This window comes from Rhyacophila brunnea, unplaced genomic scaffold (genome assembly GCF_057557595.1).
Source record: "Rhyacophila brunnea isolate RB1 unplaced genomic scaffold, BYU_Rbru_1.0 scaffold_22, whole genome shotgun sequence".
NCBI lineage: Eukaryota > Metazoa > Arthropoda > Insecta > Trichoptera > Rhyacophilidae > Rhyacophila > Rhyacophila brunnea.
In genome coordinates this window covers 14,205,206-14,232,349 of record NW_028232882.1, presented here as the reverse complement: position 1 = coordinate 14,232,349, position 27,144 = coordinate 14,205,206, and the positions used below count along the sequence as shown (strand labels likewise).

The 27,144-nt window shown below is 36.7% G+C and overlaps 1 protein-coding gene across 1 annotated transcript in view; it reads left to right on the top strand.

Moving 5' to 3' along the window:
• The window catches only part of wge (BAH domain and coiled-coil containing protein winged eye), a 242,205-nt gene that overhangs the window by 125,989 nt on the left and 89,072 nt on the right, over nucleotides 1-27,144 (top strand). The window contains exon 3 of the mRNA XM_085949795.1: nucleotides 18,025-18,180. Within this exon, the coding sequence (XP_085805921.1) occupies nucleotides 18,042-18,180 (139 nt within the window). The 5' untranslated portion in view covers nucleotides 18,025-18,041. The remainder of the gene's footprint in view (nucleotides 1-18,024; nucleotides 18,181-27,144) is intronic.

The window sequence follows — 27,144 nt, the reverse complement described above, 5'->3', positions numbered from 1 at the left end:
TGAAAGATGTAAGAGTGGAAGAGAGTGAGTATGAAAGTTCCTTTTGTAGCGACTGTACCCACCACTCACTCAATTGTCAAGTGAGATTTTTTTTCTTTTATATAAAAGGAGGCATACGAGTTGCGAGCGGACGTAAGTTAAAGTCGTGTACTCCGCGCCAAAAAAAAAAACTATTGTTTTAATTATTAGCATATAAGTGTGTAGCAAAGAAAATCACTGAAAATATAAAGCCACGTGCTTATAAACAAAAAAAAAAAGACAGACTTTTCATTTAATCCAAATCTATTTAATTAATTTTTGTGAATCCTGAGTTCGAATCAGTTCTGAGCTAGACCGGAACTCGGGATATCTCACTACCTATAAGTATTATAATTATAAAAAGGTCATTTAAATATTAATATTTTATAGTCTGCAAAGGCGTTGAATGGCAACGGAAGTAAACCAGACATCGCGCAACCCGACAAAAATACCATATTAAACCTTTACATGTTAATTAATACATTTTGTTTCCACTTTCAATACCGAATATATCGGTATTAAGTATCGCATTTTTAAAACCGGTATTTCGGTATCGAAAAATACTGAAATACCGGTTTTTAAATACCGGTATTGCAGTCATGACTGAGGATCATGACCCGGATGATTTAACTGTCAGCCTTCTGAACGAGATGGTCCTACTGCTCTATGCATCGTAGGTATATACAACACGCAAGACGTGTGGTCACTGGAAGACCCGTTTCACTCTTATATTTGTAGGTACAACTATCTGCGCTATGAAATATTTGATTTAACATTCTGATGCAATGCATCTCTACAAGATAGCGTGGACGACAAAAACGGACACTAATTATCCGAATAATTATTATGACTGTAAGGCACACATATTCCGTAACCACATTTGGATAGCTCGCACCAACTCGTTCGTCATGCTCGCCAGACTCAAATTGTGGAGTCTCTGGGTATGGAGAATATGCGCGGAAAAGTGCGGTATTCGGCGGTAGACGCGAGTACATTTACCTACCTACGCTCTATAAAGTAGTATGTGGGGTAAATGTGGACCCCCCTAAACCATTTTTCTGCGTGACCCGTTCATAACGTACCTATAAGAAACGGAGCCACCTGAAATTTATCCCCCCAACAAAATGGTGGATTTTTTTCCAAATTGACACTGATTAAATTTAGAAGTATTGTTTCAATATTATTATGTAAGTTTGGCATCAAATTATGTGTTTTTTGGATGCTGAATTTAAAAAAAGAGCTCCAAAACGTTGCTGGATGTCCATATGACGAGATATCCAAAATGGCCGCCTATCTTGTGATAGGTAGTGTTTTTTTTGTAATTTTTCTCTTAACACAGTAATTCCAAACCTTTGTTTTCTTCTCCTGTTATAGTGCGGGTGTAGCGAACAAGTTAAAAACTAAATGACATATCGGGCAAAATGATTCGAGTGGTTTTCACACGCCTCATACACACAATGATTACGATTGGACTACATGCATTAATTATTCATGTAGCTACTCAACACCAGGAGGTATTCTTGATAATTTTGTACCTAGTCATCAAAATGTTTCTCCCGTTAAATTATGTGTAGGTAGTATTTTAGTTAATTTTAGTACATTACTCCAAGTATTGTACATTTTTTATAATAATTAGATTATTTCCCAGCGGCAGGACTGTATCAAATTATTTTAAATCGTGAAATATGGCTTAGAAATTTAAAAAAAAGTGAAACAAAAAATGCTTTTAATACACACTACCGGTATTATGAATATTAATTGCATGCCTGCGTCCTTCTCGCACTTCATTACACCGCCAAACTAATGAAACGATGCACTTAGATAAAAACGAATCGCTATGAACATCCCCGGCTCGCTCGCGCGTATTGTTAATATTAACGTCGAAGTGAGACGGCGATACGGCAATGCACCGCGAAGTACCACGTGAGAGGCATACTGAAAGAGAAGGCTTAATTCGTAAATCAGCCAGTGTGAGGGGGTCAAGAATACTTTTTGAAGCGATCGATAATGTCGTGTTTAGTTGGGTGTGAGAATATATTTCTATGCAATATTAAATTTATTTACCTCTGGTTTTGGAACCTAAAGGTGACACGAAACATGGAATCTCTAAAAACATCTCAAAACAAAATGTACTAATAATAGCATTTAAATACTTGTTGAAGATGCTACGTCGAACCAGGCTCAGCCACGTGCTACCCAATCTGTATCCTGGGCTATCTTTTCTTCAAGCCAATCGCATAAATTTTACCCACAGTGGCCACATTGTATGTTCTATGAAGCTCCAGGATGCTGGCACGACCATGATCTAGTCTCATCTGGTTTGATACACACACGCAAAGAGAAAACGGGATTCTTAGGCATAAAGCCCACCAAAAAAGCGCTCGACGCGCTCACTACTGAGTAGGCCCCCTCCCACCCGCGCATTACCCTTCACCTATGTAATAAGGGGCCCAAGAAGCACAAAATAATTGTTATTATCAGCGTCTCTCATAACAAAGCAATAAAAATATTATATTATTTCGGGGCTTGTAATTAATATTCACGATGGCATTATTCTACCAGCGAAATATCGGACACGCAATAAAATTAAACAATGAGTTCTCTGTTATTAAATAATGGCTTCTCGCCCGTCGATCGACGACGCTTCCAGAGCGTGATTTTGCTCGCCGCGTTCAATGAATGGACTGCATTGTATTTTCGTTCATTCGTATCGCCGAGAAGCCAAAAAACGACGACTCATGGGGCGGGCGCTCATAATGCGTCGTCAAATCCAGTGTGCGCTGGCGTATTTGATTACGTTGTATTTTCGATGATTTACGCGCCACTTGTGAAATTTTGCGCGAGAGCCCCACTTGCTGCGTTAAGTGGGTTTTACGCCTTAGAGACGACGCGCGGTGGTCATATGCTCCACCTAAGGAGCAAACATGGACTAAGAAGAATATAACTATAAATGAAAGGATTCATATTCAGCAGTGGCGAAGTATGGATATAGGCTGTTAAGATCTGACATAAATAGTGAACACTAAACTCAGTCATATGCATTTCATTAAGGCCATGCATTAGTTGAGGCACGGTCTAAAAAGATCGTCGCTAGGCGATGCGCAGATTGCGGGTGGCGGGTGAAAATGACGCCTGTCAAACGAAATATTAATTGTCATATAAATCCAACATACGTCCATTTTATGTTCTGTTTATTGTTCTATTAGTAACAATAATAATATATTCATTGACATGTTTTCTTTTTAAAGTAAATGGGTAACGTTTTTAGTCATCTTTACACGATTTTAGAATTAATTGACCCGTCGCCATCACGCAGCAAAGTGACGTGTTCCCGGGTCAACATTCTCTCAGTGAATGGCAGCGAGTCCAAAATTTCGTCGCGCGTACAGTTGAAAATTATTTGGCGTTTCACTGATGCGTCACCTTAAACCATGACCATAATTTACAGATGTTGTTTGTTAGTTTTAAACCCTGCCTAATCTAAGCCATAGTAGATAATTAATAGTCAAAAATATTCGTTTATCTATAAAATATCTAAAAGTATGCCATTAACAACAAAATTTTAGATATTTTGTATACTTATATAAGAATATCTTTTATCGATTATGGTTTGGTTCAGGCAGGGCTTAATGCATTTTAATCTGAATTGAAATCTAAGCAACACCATTTTTTGTAATAATATGCATTCTTAATTCAATGAAAAGAAATAAGTAGATATTATGTATGAAAAAGTGTGCACTATTTTGTCCGATCGCCCATAGCATACAAAAACGTTTATGGTGATGCAGGGTTTAATTGATTTTTAAAATCTAACCAACACCTTTTGTAAATTATTGTATCTAGTCTTAGTTCAATGAAAACGAGGACGTAGGTATGTCTGACAAAAATTAGTGTGCACTGTTTATGTCGGATCTAGCCTACCTCCACCCTTCGCCACTGCTGAATATGAATCCTTTCATTTATATTCTTCATAGTCGACGATTGCTCCTTAGGCGGAGCATATGACCACCTAGCTTTCTTCTCTAAAAATCTCGGTCCGTCTTTGCATATGTAGATATTCTGTTCTTATTAGGACATGATATGGTCGAAAAAATATACACCTACTTATAAGTATACAGGTCTCCACAAGAGGTAGGGAGCCGACAGGGCTCTAGCCTAGGGTCCGGGCTCATGGGGGCCCGGCGTGACGACCAGATAAGTGAGATAAACACACATCACAGATTTGCGCTAATAGTTTAACATAGTTGCCTGCGACGCTATTTTCCTTCAATAATGGTTATATTTTGAAATATATGGTTCTACGATAAAAATTTTATTTGTGTGTCATTACTCGATAACTCCATAATGTGAACGTAAATGTGCACACCATTTGAAAAACGCTACTGTAGAGCGTTACACTGCTTTTAAACCTTGGCGATAGGTACGGAGCCCCGATAAAGATCCTAGCCTTGGGGCCCACTTCAGGATGTGGGGGCCATGCTTACAGAATTGTATTATTTATAAATTTAAATTTAGAACGATTCACTAAATTAACATTTGACAGGTTAGTAAGGAAGAAATATGGTGAGTAGTTCTATACTTTTATAGTGTTCTTTAGTTGTAAACCCGATCGTCGTTGGTGGGTAGACGTGGGAAGGATGAAGTGTGGGGCAAGAGTCGAGTCCTCAAACTAGTTTCTATCATACCCCCCTATGCAGGTCTCTGCGCCCCTCGAAAATCGAAAGTGCTTCCCGTTATTAGAATATTAATCTTGCAATGTTATTGTTTTGCGTCCCGCTTTCGTGGAAAGTACTTGAGAATTAATAGACGATCTGCGCGTGTAGGTATTGCCAGTATAATATGATTATCTCCATTATTATTGTTGTTGAATAAATCAAATAACCAAAGTCAAAGACATTATAATCAGAGAACACAAAAATAATGTAACTGGGGTGCCTTCTGCTGAGGCTGTAATATGTTTTAAGTCGAGTGTGGGAAACACAGAACAGATTAATAAACATAATTCCGATAGGCTATACCCCAATACACTACATTTTGAATGTGTGAGTATGCAATAAATGTGCTGAAACCTTAAAATACACTAATATTGAATGAGCGTCAGTGCATAAACCGAGAGCAGTTATCGGAACGAAGGATAAGCGTATTCTTGATACTTGTGTTAATATTATTATTCTTCCACTCCCACGATGGCCGCGTGGCTTAAGCATCGGCCTATAGCGTCGTGGGTCCCAGGTTCGAATCCTAGGTCTGGCAAGTACCTACACATATTGTTTTTCAATTTGTTAGAGAGTCAGAGCAGTGGCGCACCCATGGGGGGTGGGGGGCAAGGGGCCTTGCCCCCCCCAAAAACATTTAAATTGAAAGCCAATACATTAGACAAATAAAAACACGGCAAAAAATGGTTTGAAATTCTCCAGCACCCTCAATAGAAAAATTTCTTAGATTGTAATTTCTAACACAAAAATTTCGAAACACTAATGTCGGGTTTTTTTAGAAACTCAATCTCTAATGGAAATGTCAAAAATTTCTCGGTGTCCACCCGAATTCCGGAGTGGTTTACACCAGTGGCGCAAGTGGGGGCAAGGGGCCCTGGCACCCCCCAAACATGGAAATTATCAGAATGATTTTAAATATTGACATCGAAAGCCAATAAAACACGGCAAAAAAATGATTTGTAATAATTCTCCAGCACCCTTTTTAGAAAAATTTCTTAGATTTTAATTTCTAGCACTAAAATTTCGAAACATTAATGTCAGGTTTTTTTAGAAACCCAATACCTAAGGGAACTGTCAAAAAATTCTCGGTGTCCACCCGAATTCCGGAGTGGTGTAGGTCATGGCTGGGGAGGGGTGACAGGGCTCTAGCCAGGAAGCCCGGGCTGTGGGGGGCCCGGCGTGTCGGGTTGACCAGATAAGTGAGATAAACACACATAATAAATTAGCTTTTATAGCAAAAAAGTCGCCTGCGGCGCTATTACACTTCATGCCCATGAATATTTTCAATTACTTATATAATTGTGCAATATATTTTTAGATTATTATATGTCGATACTCAACAGCTCCATTATTAAAGTAGATGTATTGAAAATCGCCAATAATTCACTGTATAAGTACCCTTAATTTGAACTAAAACACAATTTGAAAAACGTTTATGTAGTGTTTCACACTGCATTTAATCTTAGCGGTAGGTAGGGGGCCCGCCAAATATCCTAGCCTGAGGGCCCGTTTCAGGATGTGGGGACCATGTTATAGGTACACCGAGTGCAATAGACAAAAGACCGATAAACGAGAAATTATACTGTGAAGAAGAAAAAGAGTCTATGGGACTAATTTACATTCTCCTCCTTGCCCCCCCCCCAATATTAAATCCTGGGTGCGCCTCTGAGTCAGAGTATGGACCTAATAGGTTGAGCAAGTGGCTGTCATCCATTTCTCGTAAAACAAAATCTGTTAATACAAACCTCCACTCAGTGGAGGCCCATAATATGATCCTATTAGGATCGGACATGGTCGAAAGAAGATATTCTTCCATACTCGAGATCGGTTGTCTGTAATTCCACACCCGTTAGGTATTTCAGTTTCTATTATTTCTGAGTTCCCTGGTGGGAAAATATGGGATAAACTTAATCACGTGTTAAAGAACTCGTTGTTTTTAAGTTTGTCACGTAAACGAAACGCGTATTCAATATTGGTATCTAATATTTGAGGACTATCGATGTCGGTGTTCCTAATGCATTTTATGGCCTGACCGTCATAAAGTCATAAAGTGAACCCGGCTTCAAAACTTTGGTCCATTGTGACACGCTATCACACTATCTGTTATGTGGATATAACTCTTACGGCAGTGGCGAACATGGAATACAAAATTAATCGTAACTTGCTTTCACCACTGGATGTGGTATAGGTACTTAACTACTTAATATGGTACGTATCTCAAGTGTGGAGAAATAGAGAATAAACTTAAATACGTGTTTGTAACAGTTTCATACTATACATTAAAATTTGTCACGTGAACATAACGCGCATTCAATATTTGAGGACAGTCGGTCCGCTTTGAGACCTTTGATTTTATGGCCTAACTAAAGTAATAAAGCGAATTCCGCTTCAAAACTGCTTTTACATTACGTAGGGTCAGACAGTTCCCATTAATTTTATTGTGTTTTACCAGGTGGCGAATAATAGGTACCTTTTGGTAAACCTTGCGTAGGTACCTACACTGTGCCTATGTGTTTTTTTTTATTATATTGTTTTGTTATTCATAAATGTGGAGATAGGAACCAAATTTTAAATGGTAGGGACCTGCGTATAATGTATATTATAGATATGTCTATAAGTATACCTATAATAATCTCAGAAAGAACAGAGACAAGAAAAAGATTAGTTACCTATAACTTATAATATAACAAAAGAGAAAAAAATATACAATAATGTGTTGTGCGCCATTAAAGACAGCAAGTGACTTATGAAATATATTATCATTTCAGTGGGCATTGCAATTGCAGTACCGCCGGACTAAGTTTTATTAATTGTCTGTTCGGAATATGTCAATTATATATTATATAGTGCCTGTACACCGTACAGTGTATATTATATATACATAGATTTAATTGCAGTAATCGTGTGTATTTTAAACTATTGCGATAATAACTGTTTACACATAAAAGTGCTGACTGTCTCGCAGTGGCGAAGCTCCATACTAAGCGATTATTTAAAGCTTACCTTATATTTTCAAGTATTTAATTAAAATAAATAAATATCTATATTGTCTAGGACTAGGTAATATAATAAAAATATTGATTGTCATCTATCGTCGGTATTTAGAAGTAGTAGAGCGTTTAATTTAGCAAGTTTCGAATAAAAAATAAATGACGAAAGGTCACAGACGTGAGTGCTATTTTTAGGATTATGTCGAACGTAATCCTCGCTGAATTCTCTACCGCGATTCCGTTGCCAACTTCATACATGTCTGCATATTTGTTCCAGACTAGTAAGCGCTACAGGACAAGCTTACACTCTATGTTGATTTGTTTATTGTCGATGATTATCTTTTTAAGCAAATAATACATAATAAGAATGATTAAAAAAAATAACTATTGTGTTCGATCACATATAATTTATAAATTGTTATTAAAAATAAATATTGTATTTCGTGATTATTATTTAGGTTACTTTAGTCATAGACGAACATAACATGCTATTCACAGTTTATGTCATATTGACATTTAAAATACGGTGATAAAGTTTTTGTAAGTGTTTTGAATGTGGATAAATAATCTCATATTCTACCGAAATCATTCGTCAATGCTTTAAATATATAAGTATTTTTTAAATTGTCTAGTGTTTTCGTAGCATTTAAAAAAAAATCATTCCCGAGTTTGACGTTTCTTCAAAAATTAAAAATTATCAAAGCTTGACCTTCCAAGGGTTTCATTTAGATTTGAATACAGCAAAAAAACTTATATTAGACATTTTCACAACAATTTATATAATAAATATTCGTTTTTAACTGGCAGTTATACATTAAACAAACTTTTTTGTTGGCCATGCGTATTGTTTGCTTAAGAAAAGTGGAATTCTACTGCCATAAGTGATTTAAATAATTTGACAAATTCAGCGGTGAAACCTATGAGCAGTGTGTCGTTGTCATTAGTGTGCACCTATTCATCAGTAGTAGTATCGTAAGTATTATCTTCTTATTTCTCGTAAGTTACCTGACAAGTGTGCTCTTTTTCTCTGATCTCCACAGCTTACCTCTTTCCAAAAGTCACCCTTCGCCACTGCTGTCTCGCCAATCTCATTCTTCAAGAGTAAGCGAGACGCGGTGTTGTCATTTTATTACTACATGGGTGTGCCAGGTCGTGAAAATCGGTTATCCTCAAAATGAATCTATGTGGTGTAGTTCGTTTTTTTGCCGGCAGGCTCGCCACTATCGTTTTACTGCGCAAGCGCAGATATCGAACGATCCCAACTGTCGGGTGAAAATTCAGAAGCATCTGAACTTTTTTGATTCGTGCATACAATTTTGCAACTTGCATGATTCCTAAAACCCAATACATGTTTACACGTGCATTTTCTTGTTATGGCCGCGATTTTACGTACTGTCACCAGTAAATCCATGCACGTGTCAACGGGGTATTAGTTTGAAAAGACTTTTAATAATTTATTTATAGATTTAATGTATCTAAATATTTTGTATTTAATTCGAAAGGCACCAGCTACCAACTGCTTACTTCCACTCAATGGTTAAACCCTCGCCAATGAAGAATATAACGTTCCCAGAGAAATGTTGTTGTTGTTGTGGTATGTTTGGCGTGTAGGGCACCGGGGCAAGCCCCATATCCCTTTCATCTGTATGATGGCGTGTGATGGAAGTCTCCTCCCTTGCGGGTTTTTCTGTAATATCTGCATCATGGCTTGTTGGTTTGAATTAAAATAGTGTTTCTTTTTCTTCTTTCTTCTTTCTTCACTCTTGTCGGCGCTCGTTCGTTTCTCTCTATCTTGGTCTGGATCTAGGTCCTTTTGCTGGTTAGTCTATTCATGAGTTCGTTGGCGATATCGATGGCGTTCTTGAGCGCCATCAGCGCTTCATTGATTTGGTCTGGCTCCGAGTTTCTGGTGGTGGTATTCATCCAAGCTGGTCTGAATGTGTTTTGCGGTTCTTCGCGTTGTCTGGGCTGTTGTTGAAATTGCTTGTCGGCGTTTGTAAACGCATATCTGGCGTGTTTGGGGTGCCTTGGGCAACCTCTGTAGTTGGCCGGGTGTGGGCCACCACAGTTGGCGCATTTGGCGGGATCGGTCGTATTTTTCTTCTTGCAGTCCGAGGTGAGGTGTTCGCCGGCACATCGGACGCACATTGGAGTTGCGTGGCAGCAGGAGGCGGAGTGGGCAAAGCCCTGGCAGCGATGACACTGTCCATCCGCCGTTCTTCTGCGCAGCGGCTCCACCTGGATGGATAATCCGAAGATGGAGGTGAGCTTGAAGATATTCTTGGCGTCGCCGCTCTTCTCGACGTCGAGGAGAATCAGCGGGATCTGTTTCTTCTGGCTCCCTTGGGTCATCCTGAAGGCGTTCTTGATCGGGTATCCCAGTGTAATGAGTTCACTGCGAATTTCTTCGGCAGTCGTCTCTTCAGGGATACCTCTGATCACTATCTTTAGCGGTTTTTCCTCATGGAGGTTATATGAATGGTACTCAGTCTTGTCTGCGTCCAGGATCCGTACTGCTAGCCTGTAGGAGTCTGAATCTGGCAGGGTGAGTAGGATTCCTACCTTGATATTTTTTGCATTAGAAATAGTGACACCGGCGTCTTTCAGCTTGGTCATTGTATTCCTAAATACTTTTTTATCGTGTAGGATGATAGGCGGAGTTTTTTTCGATCTGTCTGTTTTTTTATCGTTTGTTGGTTCTGCCGTTTTGAGGCTTGGCATGTCTGGATTTTTCGGTGTCTGTTTTGCTGGTTTTTTTGCAATTTTGAGATCGGGGCTTTCGGTAGCTAGGCGTTTGCTAGCTCTCCTGATCTTTCTTCTTTCTTTTTCTTCGTCTTCTTCTCGATCGAAGCGATCGTTGACGGCTTTTAGTCTTTTATAGTATTCTTCGTCCTCACTCCTCTTGGTCTTGGCTGCGGCTGCATCTGATTTGGCTGCAGCTGCGTATGTTTTTGGTATGTCTTTACTAGTGCTGGGAATTGATGGCACCGCAGGAGTGGTGTCCATCTTTTCGGAGCTGGTCGTGGTTTTGGCGGCGGATGTTGAAGGGCCGCCTGAGGCCGGGGCTTTGGCGGTAGCCTCAGCAGGGGCCTGAGCGGGTTTGTCAGCATCCGTGGTCTGTGATTCGTCGTTGAAGTAGTCTGAGTCATCCAAGTCTAGGTCCTCATAGTCAGCGTCGTCCTCCGTGTCGGCGTGATCAGAGGTGACTAGTTTGATGGCCTCAATTTCCTCCAAGACTCTCTGCATGTTTGATTTTGGTTTCTTTTTTTTCTCTGGCTTATCCTTTTGTTTTTGGAGATCTGGCAGTGACTCGTGAGGCGGGACCCCATAAGCGATGCAGAGAAAGCCGTAGATGTAGGCAAAATCTGCCGCTCTCAGCTTCCTCTTCAGCCCATGGATTTGCGTCAGGTCGGATTTAAAGTTGTCATCAATCGGCGCATGTGAGTCCGGGTTCAGTAACCCGGTAAGCGAGGGGATCTTGCTCATCTTGACCCGCTTATCAAACTACAGCGCAATATCGGTAACAATATCTGAATGTGTCTGCTCTATTCGTCGTTATGAAGGCTTCAGAGAAGTTCTAGTTCGGTCGGCTGTCGATAATTATCTTGAAAAAGACCATCAATGGCGGCAGATATTCACCAGATGTCCTCCAGATCAGCGATGATAACGGCGATACAGCGTCCAAAAGTGGCGAAGGTGGCGGGATTATTTCAACGAAGGTGATAGCTTCGTATTGAAATCAATCGGTAGTGGAGGCGGAGCAAGATGGCGGCGTTATGGCGTTCGAGAAAGGTGGCGGAACTCGCATCAATGTCCTCTGGATGGGCGATCGTAATGGCGTTGGCATCCAAAGGTGGCGGTCTGGGTCGGCGGAGGTGGCGGAATTATTTCAACGAAGGTGGCGGCTTCGTATTAAAATCAATCGGCGGAGGTGGCGGAGCAAGCTGGCGACATTGTGACGTTCAAGATAGGTGGCGGTATTCGTATCGAATTTGTTCGAATTATTGTAACGTAATTCGTATCGAATTATTTATATCGAGTTGATTATTACTATCAGAGTATATAATATAATCTCAGTAGTAACTGTAGTAACGTATCGGAGCTTGAAGTGACTGTTTGCGGTGAGTGCCAGTCTGCGAATGCCCAGAGAAATGTTTCAGAAATGCGAGATATAAATTAATGTGATGAAAAGAATTCCACATTTTGATACGAAATATTGTCACTGTTGTTTAAAATATTTCTGACTCCCTCTCTATGCTGTTGAATTTCTCTTGTGTGTCTCCTTCGCGAACGAGACACGCAATGCATCTTGCATTTCTCTCGAATTGAAGTTGTTGCCCGCGATGATCACTCTTGGTTTCCACGGATCACCTGTCCTTGTCACTCTAATGGAAAGCTTACTTACATTGACAAATGGGATGTTTAAAACGGCTGTATAAATTTTTGAACGTTTTTGCCAGCTTGATTTAAATTTTTAAATAGCTACCTATGTAGCTTTATTTTGTTCACCTTTCATCATTTTTAGTGGTGCAATTGAAACATGACAATATGATCTAATAGGTAAGCAGTACACAGGTCCGTATTAAGGCATGGACTTTGTTTACAGACGAACACTCGTATACTTTCTACTTATTCTTTTACTGAATGTTTATTTACTTTTTGTGTCTGTTTACTGTTTGCGTATAATAATGCGTAATATTATAAATCACCCGTCAGCAAATAGAGCTCGAAATTTTTTGTTAAGAATCAGATGCCCACGAAGTTTCATTCTTGAATGTTGAAATATAAGGCGGCCTCGTGGTGCAGTGGGTAAGGCGCTGGCCTTCCGCCCGAGAGTTCTGCGTTCGATCCCAGTGAGGGGTGAGGACACAATATTTATGTGTTTTTCTCAAAGCCTGGGTGTTTGTGATTGTTCAAAATTACTAACAACCACCTTGTACGAAAAAGCAAGGACATGGTTATTAATAATTCTAAAAAAATGTTGAAATATAACTATGGATTTACTTTACTCGTGACTGATGGAAAATGTGTAAGGATTAGAAAAATAAAAATAGCGTCGCCCTAATGAAAATATAAACTTTAGATGCGACTAGCCTTTGGCTTCGCTGGGTCACATTGAGTAAATAGGAATATTCTTGGGTCGCACATAGAAAACAGTCTCTTTTCAACATAAAGGATAACACACAGATCATAATATTAATACATAGAATTCAGATGGGCAATACCCCAATGTCCCCAATAGATAGGTAGGTACACTAAATTTTGAAGCATACCTTTGAATGTGTGAGTGTCTTATGAAAATGAAACACACATAGACGTGCAATAGTGTGTGTTGCAAACTTCAAATACACCAATATTGAATGAGCGTCAGTGCATAAACCGAGAGCATTTATTTATTTAGAAAAAGAGTATTACGGCATTACAGCGATTGGCCAATGCGCCATAATACATAATAAATACAAAATTATAAAAATATCTTAATTACAAATAACAACTAATATAACAAGAAAGTAGAAAAGACAGCATGTGTATATGTAAATATTAAAGAAACATGATAATATATAGATACAATTATAAATTTAGCCTATTTAACACGTCCACAAACATTATATAGTTAATAAAATTTATCAGAACGAAGGACAAGTTTAGAATGGCGTATTCTTGACACGTGTTTAAGTTTATTCCATATTCTTCCACATTCGAGATCGGTTGCCTGTTACTCCACAACCGTCAGTTATTTCAGTTCCCTTTAATTCTGTGTTCCTTGGGAAAAAAAACTTGATTTTTGGTAATGAGGTTGCATGGTGGACAAGCCTGATCTAAAGAATGTTCACATATTGCCAGTGACACACAAATTATCGAATGTAGGTAGGTACCTACGTGTTATCATTGTAATCAAAACATATGTTCTCAGGAATTTAAAATTAGGTAGGTACCTACAGATGTTTTGGAGAAATTTGTATCCATACGCAAACATATCGTGCTCACAGTTGATGTTGCACAGGGCCTGTCAAAGTCCTAATACAGCTCTGTACCTTTTTGATATTTATCGGTAATCGTTTGAAAGTTAGTGTGGATAACATACCGACGCGTTTACTTAAAAATGATATAGATAGCTTGTCATGAAACGAATGTTATATCTCTGGTTAATAATAAAATACTATTTTTTCTCGACCATGTCCGATCCTAATATAATCATATGGCCCTCCACAGAGTGGAGGTTTGTATTAACAGATTTTGTTTTTACGAGAAATGGATGCCAGTCACTTGCTCAACACATTAGTCCATACTCTGACTCATACACAATTTGAAGAACAAACAATATGTGTACTTGCCAGACCCAGGATTCGAACCTGGGACCCACTGTCTTGGGTACGCCGACGCTTAAGCCGCGCGGCCATCGTGGGTTGATAAAATACTATAGATGATTTTAAATAATGTAGAAACTATTTTCTCCCCATAAATATAACAATCCGTGGAGGGAAAGCGACAATGATATTCGTGTTCACAGAGTGACTAGCTCGACTCTTTGGACTTATGTGCATAATTGATACTTAATCCAACTATGTGATCATAGGAAAACAATGATAAGTATGGGTAGGTATAATTAGTGGATTGAATTTAAGGAAAACTATAATCTAGCTATGATCCTCCCATCATAACCTACAACCTACAACGTAAGACATCACTATTATTAAATAATACCTATGCCATTGAGCTTTTAATTTACTGGAGACCGCATATTTACCTACCATATATATATATATTGGAGAGGCGTGTAGATATTAGATCTAGGTAAGTAGGTATTTAAATTTCTTCTTATTTTCATGTGTCGTGATAATACGTACTGTATAGTAGGTAGGTAGGTACATATAATCTTTAATCAGGATTAAACGGATTCAAATGAGTGTTATTGGGGGGCGGGGGGGGGGGGGTATGGATCATATTGGTGCAATTCAACTGCAAATGATCGGTTTTAACTCGCAATGCCTTTCCACGAGAATATCAGTAGCTCTCAAACTCTTCAAAAATAATTTCAAGGCGATACCACGGTCCACGAGATTGTGCTAAATCTATTTTCCTACCCATTGAGAGATAGTGTATTTTTATGATATGGTGTCCCAACCGAGTGTGTTGATGACATACCGCGAATTCTTTATCAGTGCCACCAAGCACCAAGGTTTTTAATTGAAGATAAATTTGCAATTAAAAAAAACAGTTGTAAATTGCGCGTTCGTTGAATGATTTCACTTATTTCCTATGTATAATATATCTATATAATATATAGATAGATATTATATAAGTATACGTATGCCTACTCATATTGTAATTCGAATGTAGTAAAATAAGATCACTCTAACGCTGTGTACAGGGAACTCAGAAATAATGGGAACTGAAATACATAACGGGTAAGGCGATAGCAGGTAACCGACTCGAGTAAGGAAGAATCCGGGTTAAACTTACACACGTGTCAAGAATACGTTTTACGTCGAATACTGAAAACTGCTCTCGGTTTATGCATTTACGCTCATTTAATGTTGGTGTATTACACACACTATTGCACGTGCATAATGCGTGCTTCATTTTCGTAGGACACTCACAAACCCTCCATCAAGATGCGGCATATTGAATATAGCCTATCGGTATTCTATTTTTATTATCTTTTCTGTGGCTGTGTAGGTCAATTTCACCATTATTCATACTAACTTTTATTATTTAGTATTAACTTACTAACTTTTTTTAAAGTTACAAACTAACTTTCTAAAACTAACACTTTATTTAATGTTTTTCATAAGTAGGTAGGTACCTACCCAAGTACCTATATAGTTTATATTATTTCCTGTGTAGGTACGTTTGATAATCAGAAATTCGTTCTAAAAATCTAAAAAAAATAGTTCTTTTTAATATCTACTGTTTTACCTGGTTGAAAATCATCTTGAAGTTTTTTAATTGGTTTACCTTTCTTGTCCTTGTGTATGGTTTCCGAATACGATCAGTTTCTTTTATCAAATTACTATTGCATATAATTAGTAGGTACTCAGGTATTAAATATTAATATTTTTATTTATTCGTATGTCTAATTATAATAATTTATTGTAGTGTATTTGGGTTGTGGCCCCCGTAAAGTTTATTTTTGGCCGGTGGCCCCCATGAGATGTTCTGTGGCCCCGGTTGAAAAACTCTGACCCAGATGATGATGTATGTAGAATTACGATGTGCTTTTAATTGTTTTACATTTACAATGTAAGTATCTTAATCTTGATTTAATTTTATTCTGAGATCGATTCAATGAGCAATGAAATCTCTTAGTAATAACAATAACTAATAAGTATCACTTGTATTTCAAAGCATTATCTTTGAGAAGCTTTCGTGTTATCCGTGATCGTTCACCTGGAAGAAATTGCGACCGTTCGACCGGAAAATAAACGCTTTTTTGCCGTCCCGTTTTTTTTATTTTTCATCCGTCCACTCACTGCTGTTCGGTATCAAGTTTTCTTTTTCGCTCGATCCGTAGGTTTCGTTTCACTTTGGAGATAAATTTGCGCGGGAAAAAAGATTATAAATTTCCAATATCTATGAGTAAATACTCGAGTAGGTATACTTACCCAAAGAATCTGCGCCCAAACCAGTGTTGCCAACCATACTATAATATTTAGATTCCGCGAAAAACGTTCCACGTACGTAGGTGCTATGGTATTTTTTCTAGAAATACATTGGTTGAGCCAATTATGGTGGCCGTCATTCCTTAATTTCCCACCTACTTCGAATCCTTATTTATTATTGTCGCAAAACCAGGACGACCAGCAGTTACTTATCATGTATTTTGCTAATAGTAATAACTATAGGTACCTACTCACTAAAAACTAAAAACTGACAACAAAAAAAAAACTAAATTTGAATTAAAATTCAAATAATTTATTTTACATAACATGGCAAATACTTACATTATAAATTCAAGGGTTCACGACATGAGATAAAAAATTAGTGTTAAAATATTGACAATATTTAAACAAAATCAGTGTAATAAGAACTAATGATAAACAGAAAAATAGGTACTTACCTACCTACATGGAAGCACACCGAGTGAACTAATTAGATCGTATCTTAAAAACTCATATAAGAACGTCCCATAAACTCACACTCACATAAGTAGAATATACCTATCAGTATCCGAAGCGATTTGATATAACATAGTTATTGCCCTACCAATTAAAGTTACCAGTGGCAGGTTAGTACTGCACCTTGGGATTACCACACAACGGATGCTCCCGAATTCTAAGATAATTAATTATCAGAGACACACAAGTCAATACTACGAAGACTTCAACGTCACTTTACAAGAACCGACCACACAAGACACAAGACCGCAGTTAATAACCAACAAGGCCACAGTTTCTCTACCCCTGGTATTAGACCTTATGCAGCCAATGAAGTATTGGCCTATTCGCACGGAGCAGTTCCAGCCATGTTTACTCATGCACTCAACTGAATGTTAGTCAAAACTGAAAGTGTGCTGTACACAAAGGTGTTGAAACCCTTCTTATATAGAGATGCAGCCTAAATGCATGAAATTGAAGCAGAAAAAGGATCACTGGTTCACTGATTAAGTTAGCAACAATTGACTTCGCATTGCAGTTCATTTGAAGAGAACTTCATACTACTGTTATGACATTTATTTGCCAATTTGCAGGGCGTATATAAAGACAATAGATACATTGCGATGGATAGATAAGGAGCTGATGACACTATTCTTCGGCATTATTATTTAGTTGAAAAATCCATTCCACCATTGCGTATGTATGAAAATCGGAATGAAAACTGAGCGATCTTATCCAATATTTGAAGAGTTTTCCCACTTAACCATGTTTTAAGTACCTGAGTACCTATATGCTTGCAAAATAATTTCAAATGTTATAACAAAAATAAAGAAATATAACGTGTAAGACTCCTTCTATTTATAGTTCAAATTCTTTGGCTTTGATTTTTTCGACAAGATTACCGACATCTTATTATTACAGATACCATTAAATTTAATCGAACATTCATTCAGAATTCGGGGCGTACATCTGCAGAACTACAGATCCCCGGTACTGTCAGGTATGTAGGTATATATCTTGACTCCAACCCCCTCTTCTGTCTTTTACACTACATACATCGTTATAAAATCGCAGCCATGTATGCCGTATGACATGTTGTTTGTAGATTACTTAGCTTCTGTGTTCTCGCGCTGAAGAGGATGATTATTTGGTAGTTGATTTGATCGGAGCTATTAATAATGTAATGTTTTTCTGTTGTTGCAGGTGTCCCCGGGGCAGTGATGGGCGGTCTGGGGGGCGGGGCGCGCGCCTCTCGCCCCCTCTGGCCTCCCCCGCCCCCCGCGCCGCACTCCTCTCACCTGCCGACGGCGCCCCCTCTCATCCCTTTGCCGATGCCCATCGCAGCCTCTCCACATGATGGTCAGTTGACGTATATTTATTATTATTTCCTACTGTATCCGTTGAATGTCTTCAGAGCTTAGCGTTAGCCATTCGCTAGGCTCCAACGGGCATGAAAGTATAGCCTCCACGGAGTGGAGGTTGTATTAACAGATTTTTGTTTGTACGAGAAATGGAAGTTAACTTGCTCTTGCACTTGCTCAACTTATTAGCTCCAAAGCTGACAGTGAAAAACAACATGTGAATTTTTGCCAGAACCGGGTTTCGAACACGGGACCCGCGACATTATTGACGAACACGTTACCTATCCCTAGGCCATGCGCTACCCTGTATATTTCTAGTTTACATCCGAATACTTAACATGAGTTCATACACTTTTCCGGACAACCTCTTTTAGCACACACGTTTCAACAGTGCACCATAATGTCAGTCAAAAATGATACCTACCTATTTACATTTAAAAAAAAATCAAACTACTTTAGTAGATATATAAAATACGAAGTATGTACCTACCTACGTTCGTATACAAACACCCTATTTACTGGTGTAAAAACCTTTATTTAAATGTGACGTTAGGGCCAACACACACTGTGAGTGGCCGTGCGATGCCCGCGTGGTGCGAGAGGCGTAAAAAGCACTTACTTTGCTAACTAACAGCCTAGTGTGCAAAGCAAGTACGCCTAAACCTCCCTACGCGGTGTGCGCATTGCGCGGCTTCTTGCAGTGTACTCCGACACTAACTCTGTAAAAAAAGGTAAAATAGTACCTGCCAAAGAAAGCTATGTAGGTAAATGTGACGTTTGTTATATTATATGCTTAACTACTTGTGTCCCATTTATTCTAACGCGAAGGGACGCTATCGTCCACTCTTGGATTCACTCACCCATAGGATGTACCTATTTGGGCATATAATAATACCTACCTACTACCCAATGTGGGCAAATATGCTGTCTTACAGAGATACTAGTGAGTCAGACGAACTCATACAGTTCGGTGGATGTAGATACATGGTAGCGAAGAACTAGGGACTGAGAGTGAGAATAATGGAAGGAGCCCTTCTAGCAGTGGACCGACCCAGGCCAATGATTGATTACTAATGATTGATACCTACATACTCGCAAACTTTTCTTTCAAATTATTGATATTTTAAAATTTACATCAATACGACGAACGTTCGGTTTACGGCAGGAATCTAATCTTGATTTTTTTAATCAAAAACAACGTCTTGAATGTCTAATCAAAAATGTATGTAAGTATTAACTTTCAAATATTTCTGATTGAATCAGTATAAGATACGAGAGCATCGCGTGATAAGTATTAGGTAGGATTCGACATTTATACAAACACCAACCCGCTATTTATTTATTAGGGTTATCAGAATACCTTCTATAATTAGGCGGATGGTTGTATGCGCACGCATCATAGTTTATTGCATTTCGATGGTAAGGCTACTTGTGTCACCTTTGCAAGTTTCATATTAATTTTGTATGTAGTGAGATATCTTTTAATTAAGATCGTCCAACCACTTTAGGATCTGCTCAGTTTGCTGTAAGTTTGCCAAACGTGTTAAGCAGATATCTGCTCAATATGCATATAGGTACGTCCTTCCTCATACCAAGGCGCGCGCACAGGGCGACCATCTGAGACATCATAATAATTATGTTTGTTTTAATATTCCGACGTACCAAACTAAAACACAAGATAGCGCGGAAGACACAAACGGACACTAACGATCCTAATAATTCTGACTTTTAAGCGACGCGCATTGCGAAAAAATACTGCGTTGGCGAGTCTGAAGCACGGTCGAAGTCAGGCGGCTCATGTGGTCCAGTGCGTGAGACATTGGCCCATGGCCCCCACATCCAGAAGCGAGCTCCTCTATCTATCGCTAAACTAAAGGTTTCTACTAGCGTTTCCCAAATTCTATAGTAAATTAAGTACATCTGTCTATTCTACCATCACCACGGTTGGTGCCCTGGTTTGTAGAGTCTCCTTTGAAGAGGAACAAGCTTAAGCGAATACTGAGGCTAAGAACAGGGCACACAATGGGTAAAAGATTTGATGTCCTCATGGGAAGAAGCGATTCGCAGCTCTGCGATGAATGTGATGTTTTAAAGGACATTGTACATATAGCAGTACAATGCCCGAAATATGAACGTCAAAGAGTATAACTGCGAATTGCGGATATCTATGATCATGTCGACGAATTGAAAAGTGCCCTGGCACAGTAAAGTAACCGTGTTCTTTAACAGAATAAGAGTAAGGACCTGATCGGCGGATCCCCTTCTAGAAGAGAAGAGACGATATGACAGCGAGTCGCAGTCAAAGCCTCGGTAAAATCACAAAAAAAAGTACATCTTAAAAGGATACCTATTGTTCAATTATTGTGTATAAAATTAGGAAACTAGGAAAGAAATAGGTACATTGACATTTTTATTATAGATATACCATCATAAATTGTCAGGTGTTCGAATTTAGAACCAAGTCTCCCGGCAAATAATTAGACAATTTTCTTAAAGACAGATAAGATGTTGCACTGTGGCATATTTTTAACATACGTGCGGCAACTATATTTATTATTACAACGTTTTTACTATCTCGTATTCTTATTCGTCCGGTGGTTGTTTGTCCGGTACAAATCTTGCAATCGATTTTTAACTAACTTCCCGACTAGCAAGACATTTGAAACGTTTAGAATAGAATATCAGAACACGATGCCAATGCATTCTTTTAATACTTTTAGCCATCTTTAAGTAGAATTGAATTCATTTTCAGTTAATTCTGTTTTGTATGAAAAGTTATTTCGGAAGAAATCTGTAATCCAATTTACTATTATTGGTTGCTAAGTGGGTGGTCCTAGCAACTAAGTTATTAATATATACGTGCGTTACTATATACCTATATCAAAATGAAATGTCAAAATGACATTTTAGTATTCTATATTTGTTTGTTTTTTATTTACTTCATAACAAGTACAAGTTTGAGCATATTGAGCATAATAATTCAATAGAAAATTTAAAAACGTTGTATATAAAAAGTTCTTTTTATCTTGTACCTAATTATTTATAATAAATTCCTACTTTCTTACATAGGTATATGACAGATGTGGTCGGAAAATTAAATTATTATTATTGAATAAAGTGATTATTTAGTAGGTATGTCAATATGAAATTATTATTTTTTTTATTAAGAGGGGGCTCAAGAGAAGGAGATTGAAATATAATCTAGTATCAAAAGGACATCGGCGTCGTTAGGACGTTAATTTAAATCGATATTTTCGCAAAAATCACTCATCATCGGAGATTTTATTTAAAAAAAAAAAAATATTATTGGCATTGTCGGCCGTCGTACACATTATTATTTGATAAACAACTGCACGTGTCCGCCGATCAGAAAACAGGGCTGTCAAAATATTATATGCATTAATATTTTTAAAATGTTAATTTCGTCATAGTTTTTAACCAAACCTGTATGTACATACTGATAACTTGGGTGGATATCGTAGCAAACATACTATTGATATATCTACGGGTTTATTATTATTATTACCTAATTCAAATTGAGCGTAGGTTGATACTCAAATACTATTATAGTATGTTTATGATTTCGAGAAAATAATACGATGGTATATAATCCATATCAATTATTTGAAAACAATACATTTGCATGTAGGTACATATATAATATAGTGAAAAGGTCAGATACCTGTTTAATTTGCAAGATAACATCAAAATTTGTATATACTTACCTAAATGAAGAATGACATTCATGAGTGAGCACGGCTCAAAGCTAGGAAAATGTGTTTTTTTCAATTTGAAAATATTTTAATTGTGTACTATTTTATTACAGATTCATAATACATTATATAACTAATAGAACATACTGTTTTTTTCTATGAATAAAAAAGACTGGAAGGAACATATTGTGTCACGGCAATCAAGAAAAACCGGAAAATATGGCTAACAATGCATGATACACAAACATAAAATACACAAAATTACCTATTTAAGTTTACCGCACACGTGCAGACCACACGATATTTGTTTTCGCAAAGTCGTCGCTTTCCAAAATGGCGAATTTGGTTGCCAGTTTTTATGGCGATGAATCAGTATGTTCCTTTCTGTCTTTTTTTATTCGTAGGTTTGTTTACTATTTACACCAAGAAATTTCCATTTATAAAATCGGAAATGAGTTTTGGAATATAATGCAACTAAAACTAGAAAAATTCTATCATGGGTGTTTACTTCTTGAATTAGTTGACCCCAGAAACAACATGTCCATTCCACTACGTGAACCACAGTGGATATTATGCAGGGTCCACATTGGAAACATGTCGCCGGCAACCTCGTTAAATTTTACGATAAGTATGATAATTATCGTAAAATTTATCGAAGTTGTCGCGCGACATGTTGCCAGTGTGGACCCGGCATTAGATGCACAAAACTTGAATAAAATATATTATAAATAAAATTTAAAAAGTACAATATAATTAATTGCGTCGACAGCCCTGGCGTCGCCCGCCAGTCGGATGGATTAATAAAAAAATAATGTGTCTAGTGACTGTATGTTAATAATTATTTTTAGGCACTCATGATTTAAATTATTTCGCCCATTGCCTTTACATCAAAGACGTATTAAATGGACAACTCATTTCATATTGGCGATCACGAGAAATAGTGCACGAAACTTATTCACAGATGTATAGGTAGACGTCACGTGATCATATGACGTTGCATTTCCATTATACGATATCAAGCTTCGAGAATTTAGAGTAATATAGCCTTTATTGTAACGGCGTATTAATGTCATCGCGTTAGAATTCTCGGGTTACTTACGTCTTCCGGAGATTCAGCGAAACGCTTCCAGGCATTCAGCGAAACGATTCCAGACGCAAACTGGGAATTCTGCCCTTAATTAATAACTTTAAATATTTTTGTAATTCGTTATTTATATTATTATTCTTTTTGTTGTGTGTATAATAAATACATGCCTTTTATCAATTAATAACACAGTTTCGAAGTATGAATACAGAAGAAAGTAGGTACCTATGATAATAATACAAGAGAACGGAGGTAGATAAATATAACAAAAAAAAAATAGTCAAACACAATTAAATTTTTATTGAACGCCATTTATTCGAGATAAAAACAAGTTATAAAAATATATTATTATTGTATGTTTGACGTATGTATCTTCGTACATTTATTTTCAAACAGGCGATACCAGTTTCATCATTACGACATTTTCAACTGAAAGTTGATCCGTGGAAAATGTTATAACAACGATACCCGTATATTATCAAATCATGGTAATGATAACAATGGTATTGTTAATTTAATTATTATGACATAAACAATGAAAACAAAAAAATATCAAGAAACAAGTTATAAAATATACACGATAAGCAGACCAAACGTTGCTTAGGGGCGCCACATTATGAGGGGCGGCAAATTATGGAAGAAATACGAATATTACGTAGTTTTGAGAAAAGTTGTTTGTCTAAACAAAATATTCTTTGCTACGGCGCTAACAAACCATACAGTGTACAAATAAATATCAACGAATATGTAATTAGATTTTCACGTTTTGATCATGTTGCTTTGCTTAAGATGTTTGAGATTAAACAATAACATATTATGATTGTTATTGAATTGCAATATAATAATTTGGTATAATTTGAAGCGTCGGTTAATAAGAATATTTTGAAACTGAAAATTGATCCGTTGAAAATGTTTTAATGACAAAACCAGTATCAGTTTATTAGAGAAAATATTATTTCAGCATGAAAATGATAACAATTCTATTACTGTTTATTTAAATATTATAGAATCACAACAAGAAATGAGAATAAAACAAGAATCAAGTTATAAAAAATACACGATTAACGTTATATTATAGGTGCATGTTTTAATAATTCAGAGAGCAAGCAAACAGAGAAAACAACAGAAAGTAAATAGAAATATTCATAAAAAGTAAATGGAGCACAAGATATGAGATTAATAATTATTAATATTATTGGCAAACATACAAAGTGGAAAATACTATTGAAGTATGACAATGATAACAATTCTATTACGATTCATTATGGCGTTCTAAGAAGAAATAACCGTAATGAACAACAATAATTAAGTTCAACAACAGATAAAACAGAAAAGAAAAAAAAGAAAGAAGAAGATAAAACAGAACAACAGATAAAACAGAACAAAATCAACGACAGATAAAACAGAAGAAAGTAAATGGAAATATTCGGGAGTAAAAAAAACAGATGATATCTTTAATTTAAAATATAGTTCTGCATGCAATTAACTAAGTAGATATATTTAAAAAAAAAAAAAAAAACGCCGTCATAAACAGTTAGGACTAATGAGGAAAATGAAACGAGGAGAACACATTTTTTGTACTCGTTAAACGCCTTGAAAATGTAATAATTTATTGTATATTTGCCGTTTAGTATTTATTTTTTCCCTAATTGTATCTATTTTTGCTATATAGTGTAATCTGACGTTTGTATACTTACATATTATGGCTCGAATCAAGTGTAACCTATGATTATATAAAGCAGGTTGTAACGTAGAATGATTATCTATAGAATGAAAAATATTTGTCCCCACAAATTTAATGAGAGATAATAATGACAATAAAACCGCTAAATCCATTGACATAATACTACTATTCTCCCTTCTTCATTATTTCACTTTTTAATTTGTAGCGATTCAATTATAAAAATATATACTTCCCAATACATTTATCGATTTCGTGACAAAAAGTATTTTTAATTAAACAAACGATGTCAAAAAATATGTTTAATTACATATAATAAATTGAAAATAATATTACCAGTCCGTTCATGCAAATCAATTAGCTGAAGTACGGTGCAAACAGTACTACCATATTTGAAAAATTGAACGAATATATACCTTACTGTCATTACAATACGGACCATATTTATAAATCACCATTTGTGCGTTGAGCCCTCCTAGGAACGGAGAAATCATCGCTGCCTGCGTAAAAATGTTCGGCTATTTCTGTCAAATTGTTCTGTCATTGAATTGCATCGAATAATATCGTTTGTCAATATCTAAAAATGGCATTTTATCAATAATAAATAATACTTACACATGAAAAGTTATCCCATCTTTCTTGGAGTGTTTAGTAGAATTTTTTTTACAATTTTTAACTAGGCACATTGGCATTTTGTAACACAATAATAACGGCGGTGTCGAAATGTAACGGACGCGAACGGCAATTAGTTCGATATTTTGTATGGGCAGACCCAGTGGTGTCGCCAGACCGCTTGCAAGCGGAATGTTCATTTGAGCGAAGGATACCGATATTAAAATATGAATTTCGCCATCCGGCAGACCCGACACAAAGTGAGTGTCATTTTAATTTCCACATGATTCGTCCATATAAATGTCATTGCTTTACATGCAATAATGGTTCTACCTACCACTTGTTTCACTAGTATAAAAGTGAAGTTGCGCAGTCAATCAAAAGTCACTTTCTTTTTATAATAGGCAGACACTAAATTCTACGTTTTAAAAAATATGCATTAGAATTAAACAATACCTATTATTTTTAATACGTAGGTCCTAAACATTACAAACAAACACTATTCATTAGTAATGTTTTTTGGATAGCACATGAAATAAAAATGTAGGTAGATATGTATGTCAACATCCTTCGTATATTTAGTTCTCGGACAATTTCAGGTTAAAAAGTTATTAATATATTATTAAGTTTATATCGTGGCTAACACATAATCAAAAAAGTTATCATATCCATCATATCAGTTGCAATACTTCACACCAAAGAACTGATAAACATATTGAATTTAGTAACATTTATTAGAAAGTACTATTTTTTGGTCACCCCATAGCTTCACTTCACAAGCTTCACTTGGAGGGAGTTTATTGAGACAACAAACATTGGCGGAAACCTCTTTATATTAACTAGTAGACCAGTTATTATGGACCACATGTAAAAAAATCATATTTTCAATTCTCAAGGCCGATTCTGTAGAGCTGCCCCTTAAGGGGGAGAGGCATAGAAATTCATTATCAAATTAAAGCTTTAAACATATTTTAATCGATTGATACCTATCTAAATACAATGGGAAAAATAAAATATATTTTTTTATTTCAAAGAGAAAGCGACAAATTTGAAAAAATGGCTAAAAATAAGGGTTTTACTAAAATAAATATTTATTGTTCCAAGTAATTTCTTGAAACAAAATTATCGATTTAATGTTGTTTAATAAGTTTTCTTGGAACTAGTGAATCTCTCTTGTCAATTAATTATAGTTTTAATGTTTTTTTTTCAATCTAAAATCAATCGATTTTTACGAAAAATAAAAATGTTCAATTTTCAATAATTGCATCAAGCGAAAACGTGGGCCTGTTCAATATATTTTTCTTACTTTTTAGATATATTTAACGTAATATTTTAATTTATATTTATTATGTTATTTACTAATTTCAAATTAAATACAGTCGTCAAGGACGTGCTGCCTCTAGCGGCAACAACGTGCGATACCGAAATAACTGTCATCTGTATTAGATTCTAGTTCGCATGAATAATAGGTACCTACCTCGTATGTAGATACGTGCGGTTAGTATGCATGCACATGGTAATATCGACCCTTAATCGGCAGAACAACGTAAGCGACACTTTTTGGTAAATTGCGTTTTAAATGGAGAACTGTTCAATATCACCTAGCGCGTAAGTGACAAAAATATTAGAGCCCGATCTCAATCGCGTGACAGTTTTTTAGGGTCTGTGCATTTTAGCGTTTTAACTTGTATCGCATTATGAAGTAGAGCAAAACAACGTAACCGACGTTATTTGATAGTGTAAGCTACGGTACGGTTTATTCGGTGGTCCCTCTGGTATTGAGTTGTGCGAAAACCGATTTGGGAGCAAAGCTCGCGCCGTCCAGTAAAACTGGCTGAGATAAAATAAACCTGGTAATAGAGTTTATTACCC